At 37.3% G+C, this 23,423-nt stretch overlaps 1 protein-coding gene across 2 annotated transcripts in view; it reads right to left on the reverse strand.

Moving 5' to 3' along the window:
• The window catches only part of TET2 (tet methylcytosine dioxygenase 2), a 118,333-nt gene that overhangs the window by 33,515 nt on the left and 61,395 nt on the right, over positions 1–23,423 (reverse strand). The window contains exons 3-6 of one of the 2 annotated variants that reach the window (XM_037031958.1): positions 8,804–12,261; positions 7,075–7,165; positions 5,669–5,762; positions 4,858–5,066 (exon numbers count right to left, since the gene is read on the reverse strand). In XM_037031958.1, the coding sequence (XP_036887853.1) occupies positions 4,858–5,066; positions 5,669–5,762; positions 7,075–7,165; positions 8,804–12,215 (3,806 nt within the window). In that variant the 5' untranslated portion in view covers positions 12,216–12,261. Of the gene's footprint in view, positions 1–4,857; positions 5,067–5,668; positions 5,763–7,074; positions 7,166–8,803; positions 12,262–23,423 lie in introns of those variants that run through there. The other variant, XM_037031959.1, reaches the window with a different exon arrangement.

Here is a 23,423-nt window from a genome sequence, read left to right on the forward strand (position 1 = left end):
AAATCTCGGACATTGCTTTAGAAATTTTTTATCGACTATATTCCCCAGGCAAAGAAAACAAAAGAAAAAATAAACAAATAGGACTACATCAAACTAAAAGTTTTTGCACAGCAAAGGAAAACATCAACAAAATAAAAAGACAACCCTTAAAATGGGAGAATGTATTTGCTGGATACATCTGATAAGGACTTAATACTCAAAATTTATTAAGACCATACAAACTCAACACCAAACAATCCAATTAAAAAATGGGCAAAGGACCTGAACAGGTACTTCTCCAAAGAGGACATACAGATAGCCAACGGAAATATGAAAAGATGCTCAACATCACTAATCAGCAGAGAAATGCAAATTAAAACCACAGTGAGATATCATCTGACACCTGTCAGAATTCCTAGTATCAATAAATCAACACAGAAGGGCTAGCAAGGATGTGGAGAGAGGGGAACCGTACTGCACTGTTGGTAGAAATGCAGACTGGTGCAGCTACTATGGAAAGCAGTGTGGAGGTACCTAAAAAAAATTGAAAATGTATCTTCCTTTTGACAGTGATCCCACTTCTGGGAATGTATGGGAAGGAACCCAAAACACTAATTAGAAAGAACATAAACACCCCTATGTTCATTGCAGTATTACTTAAAATTGCCGAGATAGGAAGCAGCCCAAGACTCCATCAATAGATGAGTGGATAAAACAACTGTGGGACATTTTACACAATGGAGTTCTACTTGGCCATAAAAAAGGAGAAAACTTTACCCTTGCAACAGAATGGATGGACATGGAGGACATTATGCTAAGTGAAATAAGCCAGTCAGAGAGAGACAAATACCATATGATTTCACTCATATCTAGAATCTAACTAACAAACTAGGCTAACAAGCAAAACAGACAGACTTACAGGTGGAGAGCAGATGACAGCTACTGGGAGGTTTGAAGGGTGGAGGGACTGAGCAAAAGGAAAATGGACTCGTGGATGTGGACAATAGTGTGGTGATTGCTGGGATGAGGGGGTGTTCCAGGGGTAAATGGTAATGGAAAAAGACAATAAAATGAACATTAAATTTTAAAAAGCACAATCCAATTATATGTTGCCTACAAAAGACATGCTTTTAGTTTTCAGCAAATAGGCTGAAAATAGAAGGATGGAAAAAGATATTATGCAAATAGTGATCAAAAGCTAAATGAAATGGCTGCACTAACATCAAAACAAAATTTAAGATGATTTTTTGTCTTACTAAGTAATTAATAAGTATAACAAAGAAGTACATTATACAATAATAATAATAAAGGGGACAATTCAGTAAGTAGATATAAACCACATATAAACCTGAGAAGAGTGAGTCAAAATATTTGAATTAAAGGATAAAATAGATAATTTAATACTCCACTTTTAATAATAGGTAGAACAACTACATAGAAAATCAAGGAGAAAATAAAGAGATGAAAAAACACTGTAAGTCAACTAAAGGCCGCAGACATCTACTTTAGAGAGCCTGGCACCAAACAGCAGAATACTCCTCATTTTGAAGTGCTCGTGAAGCATTCTCCAGAATAGATTATGTCAGATTATAAGACAAGTCTAATTAATTTAAAATAATCAAAATAATACAAAGTACATTCTTGTTATCAATGGAATAAAATTATGAATGAATAAGAAACAGAGTTGGGTAATTAATAAATATGTAGAGATAAAACAATATACTACTAAATAATCAGTGAGTCAAAGATAAAACAATAAGGTAAATTAGAAAATACTTAGTAAAAAATGAAAATATAAAGTCAGTATACCAAAACTTTATGTGACACAGTTAAAGCAGGCTTAGAGAGAAATTTATAATGCCTATGGTAAAAAAAAATTCTCAAATCCATACACTAACCTTCTACCTTGAAAAATTAGATACAGAAGAGCAAACTAAATCCAAAGCAAGGAGAATGAAGAAAATACTAAAAATTTGAGTAGAAATTAACTAAACTAAATAGAGAATAAGCTATAGGGAAAATCAAAGAAATCACAAGCTGTTTGAAAAAATCAACAAAATTGACAAAACTAGAATGACCAATGAAAGAGAGAAAACCAAATAATTAAAATAAGAGAGAGAAGACCAAATAATTAAAATAAGAGTGAAAGAGGACACTATTACTGATCTTATTAAAAACATTATAAGTGAATACTATACCAATAATATATCAACAAATTCGATAACCTACATGAAATGGACAAATTCCTACAAAGTTGCAAAGTACTGAAATGAGTAAACTGAATACACCCACAACAAATGAAAAATTTAATTAGTAATCAAACAGTTAAATAAATAACCTCAGTCCTTTACAAATTCTTCCAAAAAATAAAAGAGGGAACAACACACTCTATGGAGCCAGCATTCTGGCTATAACAACATTAAAAACTATCATAAGAATATATGGACCAGTATCCCTTATCAAGAGAGATATAAAAATCCTCAATAAAATACTAGCGAACAGAACCCAGCAACATATAAAACATTATACATTATTCATTGTCCCACAAATGCAATGTTTCTCCACTGCACAAAAATCAATATAAGGTATGACTTTAACAAAATAAAGAATTAAGAACAACATGATTATCTTATTACAGAAAAAAACACTTGAGAAAGTCTAACACCCATCAATGATAATATTTCCTTTGAGCTGGTTTGGCTCAAAGGAAATGTGAAAATCCCTTTGTGACCATCCCCCTGAAAGCTGCTCTCAGAGTTCTTTCCTGAACTTACAGCAGGCAGTTCCGGTGCAGGGGGGAACTGGGACTGGAGGGACTCAGTGATGAGTCTCACACAGCCTTGATCATTAAACTGAGTCAGCAGCTCCAGTTTGATATTATCTGATATTCTTGGCAAAAAGTCACAATTGTAACTTCTGTCAGACATAAAATGTATCTTATGGGGTAGAAGGAACTTCAAAAGTACGTCAAGTAAAGTCTCTGTTGCCACTGGTTAAGTGTCTTTTTTAACCATGTTTCTCAGGGACATTTTTTTGAGGAATTGCTGTTTGGAGAATAGCCCAGAATTAAAATTTCATCCAAGTAATTACACATCTTCACCTTGAAACTCTAGATGAAGATAAGCAAAAGTTACAGACTGGTTTTTCAAAACTCTTAATATCTGAAGTACATCTTTTAATTATAATTTTTTAGACCCTGGCTCAATTATCATTCTGGTTTCCACATGTAAAATAACACATTTTAGGAGAGTTCTTACATAGAATTTCCTTCCATGTGTTAGATTCCATTCCAGGCAATGGTATTTACAGGAATTAAAGGAAAGCCTTAAGAGGGAAAATACCAGAGATAAAATAATAATGAAAATTAAATCAATGACAAAGAATATGAAATGTAGTTTACATAAAACTGTAAGAAATTTAGGTACAACAACTGTCATTTTTCAGAAGTTTAAGCCCTCACATCTAAGAGGAAGAGTCTGCTTTAACAATACAAAGCAGTTTCCTTGAATTCCTGAGAAAAAAATGCTATCATGAGTAATTAGCTCAAGATGTCTCAGCTTTCATTTGCTTCTTGATTCAAAGCGCCTAAGTACATTTTCAAATGAGAAACAAGGACAGTTTCCCCTGAAGAGTATTTCACACCTAAAGCAGTTCATCACACGCCTGAGTAGGGTTGTGAATCAGCAACTTCTCCTGCCCTCCTTGTCATTCCTAAAATGAAAGCATGGCAGTGAGAGACCCACCATGACAATTTTGGATTATAATTTCTATAAAAAGCCACGTAGCAATTTCTTGTAGAAAAAGTAACTTTACGAAACAGATTATTTATAGTTGATTAGCAGTCCTTCATGACCCAGAGAGAGGACCAATTTTACCATAAAGTTAGCAACAGGCCGCCCGTTAGAGCAATAGCCAAAGAACTGGTCTGGTTAGCAATGGGGTTGCTGCAGTGAGCAGCATCGCCTTTCCATGGGCTTGGAAAACTAGTGTGCAGTTTGGTGGATACAGAGGAACGGAGACTAAACAAAGTGCGAAACTAAGACTATTGTAGAACCAACTGTGAGTGATAATAAGTACTGTTAGATTCCAGTGAATTATCCTGTAATCTTTGAACACTAATACAGGAGTAGCATAGTAGAGGAATGATACAAAACGGAGCTTCTTCCAAGTGAAGGTTTAGACTTCCTCCAAGTGGAGAGGTTAAAAACAAACAACAAACAGAAACATACTAATACTTAGATGCATAAATATATTCAACCACAAAACCCTGCTCTTCTATTCCAAATAATTACATTCCTGAAAAATGCATATCCATAGCCACTAAATTCTCCATTATTTAGTCATAGTAAAGATGGAAGCAATTTTGATTGCTTTGTGGAAATAATGAACTAAACTAAATGGAAGTCAAAATTTGTTTCTCTACAACTTCTGGAGGCCTCCTATTTTGTTTACTACATATACGATTAAGGTTCTTGACCTGGGTATCCTAAAATTTCTCAGCAAACTTACTTTTTGTTTCAAATTCTTCCACTTAGTAGGGCTGTCAATACTTATCTAATGTGATGGCCAGGCACACAAAAGAGTTGTAATTTGTAGAAAGTGGACACACAAGTATTTTCCAGTGTATGGTCTGATTGAGTTCATGTGAATAACAGGCCAGTCCGTGCTAACTAATGGCTATGTTGTCTGAAGGTACAAAACGTGAATGAAATCATCTGCAGCTGTCCATGTTAGCGAGCACCACCTCCCATTGCATGCCTGTGAAGCAGCATTATGATCCTCCTTTTATAAATGTAAAAATGTGGGTTCTCTTCCCTCCAGCCAAAGATCAGGCTTTCCTATCAGTGGACAGAGAGGAGAGGCCCTAGCTTCACTTACTCTTCGTTCAGGGCACACCGACGGTTGGTGAGCGCGCCGTATTTCCTCAGCGTCTCGGTGAGCTCCGAGTAGAGTTTGTCGGCCAGAGACAGGGGGATTCCTTCCCACACCAGGATGAGAATCACAATCACTGCGGCCTCACAGGTGTGTCCGGCTCGCTCCCGCACCAAGCACAGTAGCTTCTCCTCACTGCAGCTTCTGCGCACCACCTGTGCAGGTCACCATTCCACCCCAACACCCCACCCCAACCAAAACAAAACAAGGGTCACTTGCAGCAGATGTCAGCACTGATTTATGTATGCATATTTTCTCACGCCTGGGACACAGTTAGGGCAACTTTCCCCCGCCTGCAACTCGTTTTTGCTGCCCGTGTACAAAGTGAGGGTTTACCCTGGGGTCGGAACTGCTCCATGGTTAGCAAACTAACTAAACATTGGTGGATAGCACAGCATGTTGTGTTGGCAACCCTGGAATAGCTAAGCCAGAGCTAGATGGAAGACATGCAGATCTTTTTCATGAAGTTCAAGGTTTTCATAAATGGCAATATAAAGATTAACTGAAGGTTCGTATTTAAAGGAACAATTACACTTGTAGCAGGTACTTGAACAGACCTTCTCCTCCCCATTCAATTCTTTCAATTAAATATGGCTAATACATAATTATAGAGATAACACATGATAAAATACATGCAAGCAGTATTCCCTTTAACTGTCTTAGATGACTCTAACCTGGGTAACTCAATTCTCAGGATTAGATCAATGAATCAAAATGCTACGACTGAAGACCAAAAGCCTCGTCAAGTCACACTTACCCATTTGGCAATAGGACATCCCTGAGAACTTTTGCCTTCTTTACCAGTATAGATGACTCTCTCAATCCTAATAGCTTTACCCTTCTGTCCAAACCTTAAAGAAATCCACAGAAACACACACACACGTAAAATTAGCAAATGAATCTAAGAGGCATCCAACATATTGAACATTTGAGCATAATCTTATTCTATTACCACATCCTGAGAAATAAGTGGTTTACTTTATTTAAAAAAAAAAAGAAACAGGTCTAAGCCAAACAAACTGGATAACAGACTTTAAGCCTTGTTTGTCTTCAGTATCAAAATACATGGGCATTTGTAATGAACTATTTTGAAATTATATGTTGGGTGGAAATAATGGGAAAGCTTTGTTTTACACATAATTTCACAAAACAAGACTTTTTTTTAAGTTTGCTAAATTCAGTCTTCTAAGATACATACTATTTGGTTTTTGCTCTTTACTAACTTTAGCTATTTTAAAATTTAGGGAATCAATACATTTTAGTTAAGACTTTTTCTCAAAGAATCTCTCACATTTTTAAAAATGTAGTTGGCAAATATCTAGTATCCAGCAATTCTGAAATAGACTATACTTTCCCTTATGATCAAGGTACTACTTAGTACCTGTTGATAAAAAAATGCTAAGTGATTATTTAGTGAATTTCTGCACACTGATTTAGAAATAAATCATTTGGAAATGGGGCAAAAACGATGTGGAATATATCCTTGCTGCCCAGAATGTCTCCTACCTCTTAAAGAAAAGACACCCTAGCATAGCAACAGCTCAAGGGCTGTGGATCCCTATACAGAAGTCTCTCTGCACTGATTATTTTACTCTTAACTGTGTGGGTTCAGGTACATACTTGCATACCTGTGACTGACAGTAAAAAAGAAAATGCAGCTATACATAGAACGCCTCTATTTCTACTGAGTCTGTCACACACGCCCTCTGCTCACACTAAGGGACAACTTCCGTAGAGATAACTACATCTTCACAACTCTAGGTGAATCGAACTCAACGGTTCCTATTTCACACCACACCTCCCCCTCGTTCACTTTGACACTTTATCACCAACGGGGGCGCCAGAGTGGGCTTCCCTCTGCAGCCCGTGCCAGCACCCTTGCGCCTGGCAGGCAGGCCGGGCTGGGCCTTGCTCCCGCCGGGGTTTTCTGGCACCCGTGTGAAGTGGGCAGCCTGTGCCAGCCTGCAGGCTATTAGTCCTGTCAAATATTGTGACTCTCTGGTGAATAGCACAGCGGGTCGTGTTGGCAACCCTGGCATAGCTAAGGCTACTAATAATCACTCAATTTACAGTTGTTTACTGCTTTTTCTGTGAAAGCTGGAAAAATTCTGACATATACAAAAGGATAAACGTTAATCTGCCCTGTGCCTTTGTGTTAATTACCTTTCTTCCATGATTTCTCTAATAGCTGCCACATTAGGACCTGCTCCTAGATGGGTATAAAAAGGACCTTCATCTTTTTCAATAATTTGCTCTGTTGAGATAATAGAAGATTATTATTTTAGACCTCAATTATACTAAATATAAAGGCTACATCCACAAAACTTATCCCCCAACTGCACATTAAGGGCCCTAAATGTGACTTTATACATTTTTTTTCTTTTGGATGAGTAAATTGATGGAATAATCTATTAGAAAATGTGCAAAATAATTAAGTATAGGTACATGTTGGCTGTTGGATAAAAATATATTAAATTACATTTCAGATATGGGGTAAGAAATTATTTTAGACCAAACATGTGGAACTGAACAAAGAAAACAGTGTGGGAACTATAGTATATTATATGTAATATCAACTACAACCCAATTTTTTAAACTGAAACATTTTTTTACAGCTAACTGAAATACTGCCTGCTACCTGAATGTTAGATGATTAAAAATAAAATTTCCTGTCCTATCCCACCCCCAAGAGATTGCTTAGTTTACTGTCAAGACACCTTTCTCTCCTCTTGTCTGTCCACAGCATTACACTATTCTTTTTTTAAAAAAGAGCACTGAATCCAGACCCATATTTGTACATACTTTAGAACAATTTATGAAGAGAAAGTATACTGGAGGTCAGGTAAAGGGTCAGGTAAAAGGAAGAGGTTCCTGCAAACTATGAAAAGATGAAGGGGGGAAGGGTTAGAGTGATGGGAGAAGGGCGTGGAGGTGAATATAACTTACCTAATGTTATCTATGACGCACGGCACTCAAGCCCAGTGAGCCAACAACCTAACACCACAAACAAAGGGCCAGTAGGCATGCTCCCTGCATTCATCTATAAAATGAGGGGTGTCCCATTGTAAGAGGAATAACATGGGGTGCGTGGACCACTCGCCACACTAGCTTAACATTTGTCTTTTCAAATGTTTTCTAGTGCACCTCAGCTGAGTAGCTATAATTAAGATTTCCAAGTATATGTGTATAAAATCTGCATTCATCAGCAAAACGTTTCCCTATACTGACAGACCTATTTCATATATTGAATTTTAACAAAAATGTGTTTGTTTAAAAAATTACATATTTTCTATTAAAAGGTAAAACTTTAAAGAGAAAATAGAATCAAAATGAATAGAAATCATACAATATTTCAAGTGTATAAATAGAGAAAGGGCAACTTCATGAATATTCAGAACTTCAGTACTACAATTTCTCCCAGCTCACAAAGACTGGAGATAATTTCTCTCTTATGTAGAAATTAACCTTGTAAAACTATTAATAAATTTAACCTTGAATTAAAAACTATGAAAAGCTTCTACATTAGTTTGCATATGGCAGTTACTTCTCTCATTTTAATAGATGTTTCTATTGCCTGTCTCTCCAGAAAATGACATATAGAATTAAAAGTTGATTAATATAAAACAAATACCTTTATATTTTAAAGAGTTTGAATACAAGGAAAAATGAGCATGCGCAACTGCAACTGTTTTAAAATTTTGGAAAAACTGAATGTAAGTGAAGTTTTTTTCTTGCACAGCACAGGCATTTGTAATTTCAAGAAATGTAAGCTTCAGATTTTTATGAGCCTTTACAAATTGCTGCCAAACTGAAAAAAAAAATCCCATCTCTAAAGATAAATTTGCTAATTCTGGATAAACACCAGGTGTCTCAGGACATTTCTGGCACTTACCTACACATCTGCATGATGGGAAATCATATTGAGTCTTGACAGGTGTATCCAATAAATTTTTTATAGGAGTATCTAGTAATTTGGAAGGTGACTCTAAAAAATTATTGAGAACAGAACCAGCTGTTCTTTTGGTTGGTGTCTTTTCTGAAGAAGGAGTTGCCCGCTGCTCTGCAGCTGGGGTGTGGCTATCGAGGTCTGCAGCAGTGGTCTGTCTAGTTAAAACCGTGACTGGCCCTGACATTTCAACTTTTACTTGCTTCTGTGATTTGAGAGTAAGGGCCTTATGGTCAAATAATGATTTGACCTGAAACTGTTTCAGATGTTGCTCCATGGTCTCAAGGATGCTCCTTTGCTGCATATTATCGCAGTTCAGAGGTGGAATCTCTTGCTTACTTATCTTTTTCCATGTTTTGTTTTCTGGCTGTGCTGACTTGGGGTGCATACAGGCATGGGGCCTGGTTCCTGGTTCAACTTTAACTGGCCTGTGTGCCTGATTATGGCAAGACTCAGTTTGGGATTGTTGGGCTTGCTGCTGTTCTTGCCTCTGTAAGAGGTGCCACCTTAGAGCAGCGTGCTTTTGAATGTCCTTTTGGGGAGGGGTCTGCATGTGACTTCCTCCTTGGCCAGGCACCGGAAAAGCATTCGCTTGGCTGTGCATCAGGTAGCTTTGCTGAGCAAGTTGTGCAGCTTGTTGACCAGATATACCTTGGTTTTTACTTCTGTATCCCTGTAGAACTGACGCTTGTTGAGGCTTCTGTTCCTGTTCTTGAAAGCACCTGTGAAGAGCCTCTTGCTTCGAGGTCACATTATTTGGAAAAAATTGCATGTGATGCAAGTTTGAAGTCTTGTTTCCTGCAAAAAGTTCAGAATTTCTAGTCTGTTCTGTATTCTCTGAACCTACATGAGTACTGTTTGAACAAGAAATCTGTACTTTGCTTGCATTTGATTTCAAGATCTGACCATAGGGGGAGTTTCTACTATTCATGTTCTGTATCTGCTCCAACCCCATTTGGATATTATGAGTCTGAAACTCACTTGATTTTGAATACTGATTTTCACCATGGAAGCATCCTTCCACTTTAACCTGGCTAAAGAACGATCCTTCTCTTTGCCGATCATTGTTGCCTTGGGGATGAGAAAAAGTATGGGGCATTTGTTCTTTATTCTTCATGTGTAATTTTTGCTGCTGCTGCTGCTGGTTTTGAGGGAGATGTGAATTCTGGGATGTCTGTGTTTGTGCCGCCTGCTTATGAGGTTTATGTTGCAGCAGGTGTGAATTTGAGAATGGCTCAGTCTCTGAAGCCTGTTGGTTCAAGTGCTGCTTCAATGACGAGGGCAGGAGTTTCTCAGTTTGGGAATCTGGTCTTTGTTGAAAATGAAATCTAGGGGTGCACAGTGACTGCATGTGAGTTTCAGATGAAGGGTCTGTCTTGGAGAAGTGCACCTGGAGTGAGGGTTTTTGGAACTGGAGATTCTGGTCCACCGTACCTTGAGACTGCCCTTGATTCATCTCAGCTTGGTACCTTTGTGGCCTCTGCTCTGGCTGCATCATTTTCTGGATGTAAGCTTGCCCTGGGAGCCCCCCAGGCACATTGGAACTTCCAGTGTATTGTTTAGAGGTCATTTGATTGGAGGAGTTGGACTGACACTGAAGAATGGACCGCAGTGATGCTTTATTATATTTTAGATGGGATTCTGCTTGGTGGAAATGAGGGGCCTTCAATTCAATCCATCCCGGTTTCAGGTAGGGCTGTGTTGGGAGCACCAGATCTTGTATTTGTTCCTTGTCTTGACCCTTCAGACTCTCTTGCTCTTTGTGTCCCATCAACTGCTGGCAGTGGTCCTGCAGAACTGCACTGCGACCAAGAATTGGTAGGTTAGGCTTGAGATGTTCTGATATGTGCCTTGTTTTCTCAGAACACAGTGGAACAGTTATTGTCCCTGGAGTCCGTATGTCATCCTTATTCATACAACTATTCCGAAGCCTTTCTGGAAGTGTCAGAGAGGGGCTGGACACATGTGTAGATGGATTAGGACTCTGGGGTGGTGGTGCCTTGGGTTGACCCTCTATTTTCACTTCCCTTAAAAGAGCTGAATTACTTTGGTTGGGGTAGTGATGGTGTTCTTCCAAAACACCATCATTCAGAGTGCTTTTTCCTTCTGAAGGAAGCTGAGGAACCTCTGGGAGAGGAGGAGGTGGAGAAAGAAGCAACCGCGATGGTGGTGGTGTTACAGCGGCAGGAAAGGAATCCTTAGTGAACACTGAGGTTTGCTTGAAGTAAGCACCATTCATTTCATTTTGCTTGAAATACCGTTCAGAGCTGCCACCAGGAGCCTGCAAATTGCTGATGGAACCTGAACAGAATTCTTCACCAGATACCAGCTTTGTGGTTCCTTGGATATTACTGTTTTCTGCAGGAGATGGGCTTATCTCAAAAACTGATTTTTGTTGTTCTGGTTTCTGGAAGGAACGGGTACCTAGCATTGCAGCTGGTTTGCTGACATGATCAGCGGCACAGGCCTCAGGCACCACTGCAGCTGGCTCCAGAGGCAGCTCAGAGTTCGAGGTCTGTGGCAAATTGATCTGCCCTGAGGTATGCAACGGGTGAGTGATCTCACAGGACAACTCATTAGTAGCCTGACTGTTAATGGCATGTATGTGAGATGTGGTTTTCTGCACCGCAATGGAAACACAACCTGGGTAATATTGAAACAGTGTCTGTTCCAGGAGTTCACCATGTGTGTTTTCCATGGAAGAGGCAGAAACTGTAGCACCATTAGGCATTAGCACTGACTTGTTTTCAAGAAGTAATACAATGTTCTTGTCATGGTAGTTAGCATTTTTTCCCTCCTGCTCATTCAGAATCTGATGCTCTGGATTTTCAGACCCACTAGAGTTATGTGTTGAAAAACTTGTGAAATCTTTAACTGCATTTTCTGGGGCCACAGAGCTGACAGATTCTTTCTTATCATTCACATCGGAGACATCTGGTTGACTGCTGCCTTTGTCTTGATTTCTTTCTTGGCTTTCCCCGAAGTTCTTTCGTTCTCCATTGGCCTTTTGGTCTTGTTTCAATTTCTTGTTCTGATGGAGCCCAGAGAGAGAAGGTTCACTAACTGTGCGCTTTATTCCTCCGTTTTGCAAACACTTGGAATACCCTCTGCCTTCTTGTATAAAGTCCGGACTCACACGGCTATTCTGGCGTCCCTTCATATGGGGTATTCCATAGTAACTTTTGAAAGACTGCCACTTGGTGTCTCCATTTACTTCTGGATATGGTCTCTCTGTTAAAGGGCTTCCATTCTGGAGCTTTATAGCCAGAGGTTCTGGCTGGCAAATGGGAGAAGGAGATGGTGTCAGGAATGGACTTAGTCTGTTGCCCTCCACATGGTTGGTTCTATCCTGTTCCATCAGGCTTGCTTCGGGGCCATCCACAAGGCTGCCCTCCAAGTGAATTCTAAAGAGCATGGAAACAAAAGTTGAAATTCATTAATGCACATCTAACACTAATAATGCATCTTAGAGAATAATCGTGTCATTAATAATACTGGAATTCCTAGACATAGCAAATTGTGATACCCATCTTCATGTTTCAGAGTGACAACTGGTAGTGACTCAAAAAATGATTATTTTTGTTTTCTCAGCAAATGTGAAATATTTATGGTCATGCAGGACAAAGATGATCAAAATCTCCAGCTAATGCGGGAAGTTCAAACTGCATCAGTAAATATCATGAACTTCCTTCCCATAATTCTTTATGTCAAAAATGCTAAGAGTGACCTAGAAAGACTACTTCCTTTCTGTCCTCTAGCACCTTACATAGCCAGTCACTTGCTAAGCTGCCAATTCCATTTCCTATGAATTCCTGGAGTTTTCTTCACTGCCACTTGGTAGCCAGATTTACATTATCTTGCTTCATTATCAATTGCAGTAGCTTTTTAAAGAGTTTCCCCCTGGCCCAGCCTGTCCTCTCTCCAGTCCCCAAGGATCCTTGAAACCGTTATCAAAGGGAAGGTTCTAAAATGCGAATACGATGTCATACCCCCTTGAACACACTTTACTGGCTTTATATTGTCTGCATTAGTAGTTCTCAAACTCTTTTACCCAAACACACCTGAAGGATAAGGTACATTCCCTTTCCAGTTAATGTCCCAAGTGATGGACCAGTGATGAAAAGCGTAGTTTATAACATGCCCTTTCTGGGTGAATCTATGTTCTTTTCCAGGGCCTGGTCATCCACTTCTATTGAGAATCCTAATATAAATGGTTTTTGCATGCAGATTTCTATTGTTCTTTCTTCTAACTTCCTCTCACAGTTTAGAGTACAACCATAAGAACATCTTATAAATATACACAGTAAGCTCTTTCAGACCTCTGTGATTGCTGTCTTGTCTGCCCAGAATGCCCAGATAAGAGGATCCCTAAGCCATCCCTCTAATACTGTCTCAGATATCATATCCCCTGCGATTACTCCTTTGATTTTCCAAGATAATTAATCATTCCCATTTCTGTGCTGTTTCTGTAGCTTTCATATGGTCTACCACTAAACATATCATACTCGATTATACTTTATTTACTCTTTCTGCACTATAAACTTAAGAATATTCTACTCTGTTCATGTTTGTGTTTAGTATAAAGTAGCCATCCAGTTAGATTCACTACATTGATGTAATTGTGCTCATCTTATGATCATTTCTTCATTCATTCATTTATTCAAACATTTTGAGACCAATACTGATGGAGACTTCAAAGGCCAAATGATAGAATAAGTAGAGAGAAATGGGCACTAAAAACCACAAATGACCCATTAGTGAGTGCTGCCCTGTTCATAATATGGGCATGCTTTATTTTGTCACAGTTGTTCCCATTACATTTATTTTAAGAATGTAAACAAAAAAAAAACCAAGACTACTTAGCCTTTGGGCTATTAAAGAAGCTCTATGAATATACCCATCGCTTACCAACCAAGAAAAAACAGAGGAAAAAAAAGTGAGATACTAGCACTGGAAAGCAACACTAAAGTTATCATTATTTGCAGATAATAAGAGTGCACACTGGTCAACCACGAGAATTAACCACAAAACTGTTAGAACTGATGAAAATTCAGTAAAGTAGTTGAAGAAAAAAAATCAGTAGTCTTGGTGTATAAAAGCAACAACCAGCCAGAAACTTTAGTGGAAAAAATGCAGTGATAAAAAATTATAAAACACTAGAATGCCCTTAAAAAGAAATATAGAAGACCTATTTGAATATAAGTTTAAAACAAGTAGAAAGATATATGTTCTTTTAGAGTTGTTAATTTAATCTCTTCATTTAATGCATTCTCAGTAGAAATGCTGGCAGACTGTTTTGAGGAACTAAAGAAGGTGACGCTAAAGTTCATGGAGAGAAACAAACTCGGTGGCTAGAAATAACCTGAAAAAGAATCACACTGGGGCCTGGACAGGGCAGTAGCCAATTTAAAAGAAACTTAAAAAAAAACTAGCACTACCATACTTCCAACAGTGTGTGCTTGCACACTGACAGGTAAGAGAATGTTAATAAGACCAATGGAATTGAACAGAATGTGCAGACATAGATACAAACAGAAATATTATTTGAGGTAATAATGACATTTCAAATAAATGTGATATTGAAACAACTGGATAGTCTTCTGAAAAAATGATAAAGTTGAATTTACCACTTACATCCTATACTAAAATGAATCCTAGATGATTTTAAAAGTTGAATATGAAAAATATCTCCCCTGACCAATTAAATGTAGTCTAAGAAACATTAAGAAAATTACCTAATGACTGGCTAAGTCCTTTGTGGCACAAACCTTAAAGACAGAAAACAGTAGAAAGTTCAGTAAAACTTATGCATGCAAAAAGTGACCCATAAGCAAAGCTAAAAGTCACATAAAACTTTTCTTAATATATAAAACTCATACAAACTGACAAAGAAAAACCTAATCATCCAATAGAAAAATGAGCAAAGGACATGGACAGTTTACAGAAAATGAGATGCAAATAGCTCTTAAACATATATCCACATAAAAATATATCCAGTATCACTCATAAAAATGCAAATTAAAACTGCAACAAGATACTAGTTTTCTCAAATTGACAAAGATCTAAGTTTGATAATACACAATGTTGGCCAGCATGCAGGGAAACGATCCTCCCTTGCCCATGGTTTCTAGGAGTCAAAATTAATATTAATATCAGGAAGAGCAACTTAACAATATCTGTAGAATTTCAAGGAACTTTAATAGGATCATATAGATTTCATGTGTACCTATGTATGATACATGATCTGTATATTGCATGTGTGTCCATCACCCAAAATTGAATCATCTCCTGTCACCAAATACTTGGCCCCCTTACCACCTGAGCCTCACCCCACCACCCTCTTCCTTCTGATAACCACCATACCATTGTCTGTGTCTACGAGTTTCAGTTTTATATCCCACAGATGTGTGAAACCACATGGTTCTTAGCTTTTCCTGACTAAGCTTATTTTGCTTAGCATAATATTCTCAAGGTCCGTCCATGTTGTGGCAAATAGCAATATTTCATCTTTTCTCACGGCTGAGTAGTATTCCACTGTATGTATGTATGTACCACAGGTTCTTTATCCAGTCCTCTGTCAAAAGACACTTAAATTATCACCATGTCTTGGTCACCATGAATAATGCTGCAATGAACACAGGAGTGCCTATATATTTGCAAATAAATGTTTTTGAATAAAGAAACTTTTTTGACCCTTTAGCTTTAATGACTTATCTAACAAGTATGCTCATATATGTGTTAAATGATGTATGCACAATCTTTTTCAATAGCAAAAAGAAACAATCTGTGTTTTTAGATAAAAGTATTTCCGAGTAATTAAATGAAATAAAACAAGCTGGAGAACAGTCTGTATAAGAATGCCACACCTGTACATTTACAAAAATAAGTACAAAGTCAGCCCTGGGAGAATATCCAGCAAGCTGGTACCAGTGCTTTGCCTCCAGCAAAAGGGCTGGGGAGGCTGGAGAGGAGCACTCAGAGGGAGACTGCTCTGAACTGCTTGTTGTTTCTGTAACCTTTAAGCATGTATATTCATTAGTAAATAAGACAAATAAAAAAGTCATAATTCCCATGGAATAAAAGAAAAAACAGAGCCAAGTGATGTATTTATTTCTGTGAGAACTCCTTGCTTCCAAATATTAATATTAAGAGATGGGCCGCATATGCACAACTACCTGTCACACTGGCGGTGGGCCCCTGGTATGTGGTCAGTGCACCCTGAGATGATCCCAGGTGTAAATGCGCACTGGGATTTAGAGACCTTAGTGAGGGCCAAAAAAGAAAAGAATTGAATGTTCAAAACCAGTACATGGTGAAATGCAGTGTACTTTTTTTGAATTTATTATTATACATCATTGAATTAATATCACTTGTTTCTTTTTACTTGTTTTAATGTGCGTACTGAATAACTTAAAATCCCATTCTGTGGCTTATGTCACAATTTATTGGACACCTCTAAACTAGACTAATACTCTTAATCATCAATAACTCCTTAAAATTCTAGGTTCCAGAATCATAAAAATTGATTTGCAGGCTATGATGTAAGATGATTCTCCAAAACCAAAAATTAAGCATAGAAATAAGCATAGATTAGATCAATTAGATTTCCAAATACTACAGCAACAAGTTTTCTTTTGGCAACTGTAAAATCAACTCACAAACATACTAATCAACAGGTATTTAACATACACGCACCTGTGTATTTATGTCATGTATTACATAAAACATGCCTGCTCTGTATACAATGCATGATGTCCTACTCAATTTCCTAAATATAAAACATCTTCAGCGCTTTTATTCCCTTATGGTGCATCCCACAGGATTTGGACATCCTTCAAAGTGTCAAAGGCACAGTTACAATAGGTGGAATTTGTGGATCTTTTATGGGCAAAATAATTGCTCCTGAGAAGAAATGAAAGTGACTTAAAATGAAATCTGTTTTAATATGGAGTTGTAAATGCAATGCCCACATCCAAGCACTAATTTACATCAATTGTCAGAACTGTTCTGTCTGTGACAGCAATTCCTTTACTGAGTACAACTATGAGATCTGGAAAGTCGAATGTTTGATTTTTTTCAGGGAAGGAAGGAAAATGATATATCTTTCCATTTTAGGACAAGAATAATTTGTTATTTGAGGAATATCTGTTATTAACCTATGATTCTGATTCAGAAAATTTAAACCAATAAAGTGTCCTTTCAGAGGGAGAAAAAAATCTTTCTTTGACTTTAATATGTCCTAAACCATACTTCATGTGTATATATCCCAGAATGTTACATGGTCCAGTAACCTATTCGCACAGCATTCTTTCAATCACCTAGTCCTTTCCTGCTGACATTAGCAAGCATTATTTTTAATAAAAAAGAGAAATGAGACCTGTTCATTTTGTTCCTTATAGAAATATTGAGGAAGCTTTCATGCTGTAATTTTTACAGTGTTATTTATACCTGGTTTTTTCAAGCTTACATAAAGTCAATGATTTGTGTATAAGACAAAAAAAAAATCTTCCAAGACAATCCTTATAGCTATCCATCTACTAACCACTGAAATAGAGTTCATAAGTTATTTCTACAAATTTAAGGAAAGAAAAATTTTCCAAATTTAAACTGCTATTCAAATGGATGTAACTTTTCCTATCAAGATATATTTGTGTGACATTGCTTTTGCTCTCAGAGATGGAGAACTAAGATATAGAATTGTCATTCATTCACATCTGCTCTAATAAAGTGACTGGTATCAGAAATAATTTGAATTCTTATATTTATTTTTTGATATTTATATTAAATACCCTTTGCTTTTCTAGACCTGAGAATGTTTAATATAATTTATAGTACCAATCCAGATACTATTTTCTGATGCAATTGAATATTCAGTTGCTTGGAGGTTTGTATATGGTAATTTATGCCAAATAAAAATGTAAATATAAAAATCAGGAGAAAGAATTTTTATTTTAGAATGATACTCAGTGTTACAATAGGGACAACGATTCACCTAAGAAGACATTGGTTAATTAAAAGTAAGGCACTAATTTTTTCTGAAAAGCGTTCCAAAGTGGATATGCAAAAGCCGAAGCAGAAGAGTCCTTGGCAGACCTGAGAAGGGTGACTGGTCGTCGCCCAGGGATAGTCTTCATGGTGTCAGTGTAACTTCACGGTGCAGCCTTTAGTTACGTTTTCAAAATGAACAATGGAGTAAAGACAGCTTTGGAAAAATTGGACAGGTACACGCAAAAAAAGAAACTAGATCACCAACTTACATGATACACAAGAATACACTCAAAATGGATAAAAAACTTAAATGTAAATTATGAAACCGTAAAAATCCTAGAAGAATACAAAGGAAGTAAAATCTCAGAAATCTCTCATAGTAATGTTTTTGCCAATATGTGTCTGAGGTCAAGGGAAATGAAGGAAAAAAATAAATAAACAGGACTACATAAAACTAAAAAGCTTCTTCAGAGCAAAAGAAACCTTCAACAAAATGAAAAAGGAACCCACTGTATGGGAGAACATATTCACCAATGGTACATCTGGAAAGGAATTAATTTCTAAAATATACAAAGAACTTATACAATTCAACACCAGGAAGACAAAAACTTTAATTGAAAATGGGCAAAGGACCTGAACAGACACTTCTCCAAAGAGGACATGAAAAAATGTTCAATGTCCCTAATCATCAGAGAGATGTAAATTAAAACTACAATGAGAAATCACCTCACACCTGCCAGACTCTCTATCATCAATAAATCAACACCTGCCAGAATTGCTATGATCAATAAATCAACAAACAACAAGTGCTGGCGAGAATGTGGAGAAGGGGGAACCCTTTTGCACTATTGGTGGGAATGCAGACTGGTGCAGCCACTGTGGAAAGCAGTATGGAGTTATCTCAAAAAACTAAAAAAAATGGGAACTGCCCTTTGACCTAGCAATTCCACTCCTGGGAATATATCGTAAGAATCCAGAACACCAATTTGAAAGAATATATGCTCCCCTATACTCACTGCAGCGTTATTTACAATAGCCAAGATCTGGAAACAGTCCAAGTGTCCATCAGTAGATGAGTGGATAAAACAACTGTGATACATTTACACAATGGAGTACTACGGGGCTGTAAAAAATAAGGAAATCTTACCTTTTGTGACAGCATGGATGGACCTAGAGATTATTATGCTAGTGAAATTAGTCAGAAAAAGACAAATACTACATGATTTCATTTATATGTGGAATCTAATGGGGAAAAAAACACCTGAAAAGCAAAATGGAAGCAGAGGCATGGACATGAAACAGACTGACAGATGTCAAAGGGGAGGGGGAGAAGGGAGAAGGAAATGGATGAGAGATGAAGAGATTAGCCAGAGAACATACATGCATAACCCACATACACAGACAACAGTGTGGTGATGGCCAGAGGGAAGGAGGCGTAGGGGATGGATGGAGATGGGCTAAGGTGGGAGTCGGGGTGGGGGTTCTGGGGACATCTGTAGTAGTGTCAACAATAAAAATTTTTTAAAAATAAATTGCAAGTGTTAACATATTTTTTAAGTGATGCTCTTATGGGGCATGGCTGATATCAGGCTAATCAACTTCCAGTCACAAAATTCCTGAAACCTTCACAATCTGCTCCTGCAAAGTGCTGTGAGCTGGTTCTGAGCACACTGCTGTTAGAGCTACCAAAATATCGATCATACTATTTTTTTTTTTTTGCCAAGAAAATGAAAGTTCCCTGAGATCAAATGCATGCCACATTATTTTGGTAGTTTTCCTGATAATCTCCTGAACAGTACTGGACAAAGAGCTCTTGCTCACAGAATTGCTAGACAGTATTTTAAACTTCTGGAAGGCTAAGAAATTTTAAAATAACATATTCAAAATAAATGATAATATGTGATGATAATGAACCTAACAATGTATAAAACATTCATAGTATAAAAAAATATCTAGTTCCATTCTCCCATTTTATAGATGTAAAAACCAAGCAATTTGCTCAAGGTTAGGCAACAAAATAATTACTCTCACAGGGGCTAGACCAGCAATTTCATAGAAGCACTTCCTGCCACATAATACTTTTAAAAAGGTACAATTCAGGGATTCGGTTTTATTTTGTTAGTAAGTCAAATTTAGCCAATATTTGAGTTTTTCAGGCTTAGGATGAAAAAATAAAATATCCCAGTTAAATGTTTGTGGGCTTGTGATAATTATTATGTTTAAGAGTATTCTGCATGTTATTTCATCAAGGTACCATTTCTTTGTGTGCATTAGGATTAAAAAGAAAATGTTACCTGTAGTACATGGAATCTGAAGTAGCCACAAAGTTATTCTGATCCCTTCTTTGCCCCTTTTCTAGAGTACTCTTTAATCAGAACTGGGTTGCTTATGATTTTTCTCTAAAATATTTGAGGACAACTAATAAATCTCCGCAGATAATGTCATTGAGAGAGTTGGAGCTCAATGTGCCTTAGTTCATTTGTGAAGTTCATAGTCATAGCTCCTCAGTCAAGCACGAGCGGAATCCCCGCTGCCTGCAAGTGCTAAGGAGCGCACGCAGCAAAGGCAAAGACGGACGGGCCTGCACCACCCTCCACTATGAATTCACGAAGGCCCTGGCTGTTCCAGTGCAGCTGGAGCAGAGGAGAGGGGGAAAGCACCTCCAGGTGTCAGGTCTGCACACCATCAACCCGAATCTCTGGTGAAATTCATTCCTTACATGACTCACTAAGTCAAAGTTAGTTTTAAAAGGATGACGATGAACTTACATCAAACATATCCATCAACATCCCTGAGGCAGGAGGACTAGTGCCCTGAGTCAAATATGTACCAGTTGTCATCTAGTCCAGAGAAGACGATGTAAAAAACTCCTTGAGGTACATTTTAAAAACTAAGAATATTCAACAAACGACTTGAACTCAACCTAGGAAAAGTTAAGGCATGTGTTTATATGCTTTACTGTAACAGTTACCACTGCTAACCAAAATGCAGTAAGTAGCTTATTGTTGTATACATAAAATAATATGTATACATACACACACAGGGTTTTTGATTAAATGGTACAATGTAAGGTTTCTTATAATAGGTATATCAAAAAGGCAACAAAGTGACAAACTTTAAGAATGAAAAAATTGTAACAGTCAAATTTGAAAACCAGCTTCAGCCTTTTTTTAAAGCCTAAAGAGGCAGTTTTAAAAATAATTTACCTAATGACAGATGTTAATTAAATCACAATTTAAAATATCATAATTTAGGTACGACTATGTCATATTATTCATGTTTATCCTTTTATTCTAATATTTCCATAAATTATGGCCTTCTAAGGAACCCGAAAGAGTAATTCAGTCAGCTATAAATACCACAATATTCTTGGAAATTCCAAAGGTCAAATTATAACCAGGTAATGTGATATAAATAGAATTGCGTGCCATAATACATTTTATGGTCAGTCTATGATTTCAGCTAATGCTCCAGAATAATGTTTCATAAGCTGTGAGAGAGACTGAGGCAGCGATTGAGAACTTGAAAAATGTCAAGCATGTCAACCTTCATCCTCCATGTCAGAGGAATGCTTTTATGAACATGCTTTTATGCATGTTTACCTAAGTTGAAAATACTGGCCTTTTAATGTTCAGGTTTCCTAAGACCAAAGCAGGTTTTAGCCAGTACAGTTTTCCTTTGGTATATGATTTTGCTCCTTCTCCCACCTCTCTGACAGTAATTTATTATGAATTCAAGTCACATCGGCAGCATCTGTGAAACAATTACTGCATCTAGGACTGACTCTGCAGTCTAATCCATCATAATTATGACAGGCCTCTTTGAAGATGCTATGATGCATGACTTAAAAATAGCACATTAGTGTGCAAATGGATCAGCATCTCATTTCGCCAATATGCATTCAGGGCTGTAATTTAGCTTAGAACCATTTGAATCTTTGAATCGCTCAAGAATGGAGACTGTATCTTTCCCCACATAAAGCTGTAGATGATGCTCAAAATTTGTGAAGAGGGCTTTTGTTTGGGGGTTTATTGATCTTGTTGTTGGTGTGTCTTTCATTGCTAGGAGAGAAAAAAATGCACATCATTTAAATCTCATGTCAGCTTTTTTTCAAGGAGACAAAAGAGTCTATTTATAAGTCTGTATAGTTGCCATACTATAAAGCAGTACATTTTTTTTCCTGTAAAAACCTTTGACTTCATGTTCTAATATTAGAATCACATAAACTACTCTGCCATCATCAAATGAATTGTTTATTGATACATGCAAATTATTGGGGGGATTCTGAAGACTAACGATTTGATGTCTCTCCTAAAACCGTGTGTTGCATAACCAACCTTAGAAAATTACTGTGTCAGTCTCTGTCACCCCACTGACAGGTATTGCCCCTATCAGTAACTGGGCATTAGGAATTAATTTGTTTTTGGCATGGGGACTGTTAAATGAAGATGAGACATTTGACACCTCCTCCTACAAAGATGGCACTATTCTCCAAAACTATTTTAGATTCTTCCTATCAACATGGGACACAATTTGTCAATTATAGATTTATTTCAACATATGTGCAGGACAGTGGGTGTGAGCATTGTCATTTAAATGTCCCTAAGAGAGCGCTGCTCTGAAATGTTGCTTTCAATCCCTATCTTCTGCATCTGTCAAATTGCCTATACTTAGTTTGACTTTCTTTCTTTTTTACTTTCTTTGTTATTTTTAATTTAATTATTGTCCAAGTACAGTTTTCTGTCCCCCACTCCCATCCCAGCCCACCCCCCTGGGGAGGTGGACTTTCTTTCTTAATTAATATATAATATTACTATAGTTGTTAAGTCCCACTCTAGTGGCAAACAAATTTTTAATAGGGTATTATGTATAAAAATTAAAAACATCTTTAGTAATTTAACATTAAAAGCTAAATTTTTTAAGGAAAAAAATCATCAATCCAAAACGCGCATTTTCAACACCAAAACTAATGTATCTGAGCTACATGGTAAATATAAAATATAATGCTTTATATATGCATTAAGTATCCAGAATTCGAAGTGAATAAATCTTTCTGTGGCAAAACTGACATTTATGTTTCTCATCTGATAAGAAATTTCAATGTCAATATTAAAAATTCTGTGATGATGCATTTCACAGCTCTGGAAAAAAGGACCAGTGAACACACAAGCACATCAGAGTCTCAGAAGAAGCTCTTGCACTTCCAGAAATGTGCTGATGGAACAGGTGTGTGCACACACACATCTGCACACACATGCCCCACATGCGCACTGTGCACACCGTGGGGTTGCTGCTGGCGCCCCTGGGGACCCACATCCTCACTATTTAACTCCAACATGTGATGTTTCGAAATCTGTTCTTATCTTAAAACAACAGTGTAGACAAAAGTTAATAATATATAGATTATTTGAGGGAGGAGAGCCGGGAGGGACGTCTCTAAATTTTAGAGAAGACGCTACCAACAGAATCTGAGTTTAAGACGTGGAGACGACTGACCCTTTAGAAGTAAATCTGCTTACAGTTTGCAGCTCAGGTCAACCAGTTTCCCAGCCGATAAAATAAGATGGGCAAGATTTTT

This window comes from Sturnira hondurensis, unplaced genomic scaffold, assembly GCF_014824575.4.
Source record: "Sturnira hondurensis isolate 20B ecotype Veracruz unplaced genomic scaffold, ASM1482457v3 Scaffold0021214, whole genome shotgun sequence".
Lineage (NCBI taxonomy): Eukaryota > Metazoa > Chordata > Mammalia > Chiroptera > Phyllostomidae > Sturnira > Sturnira hondurensis.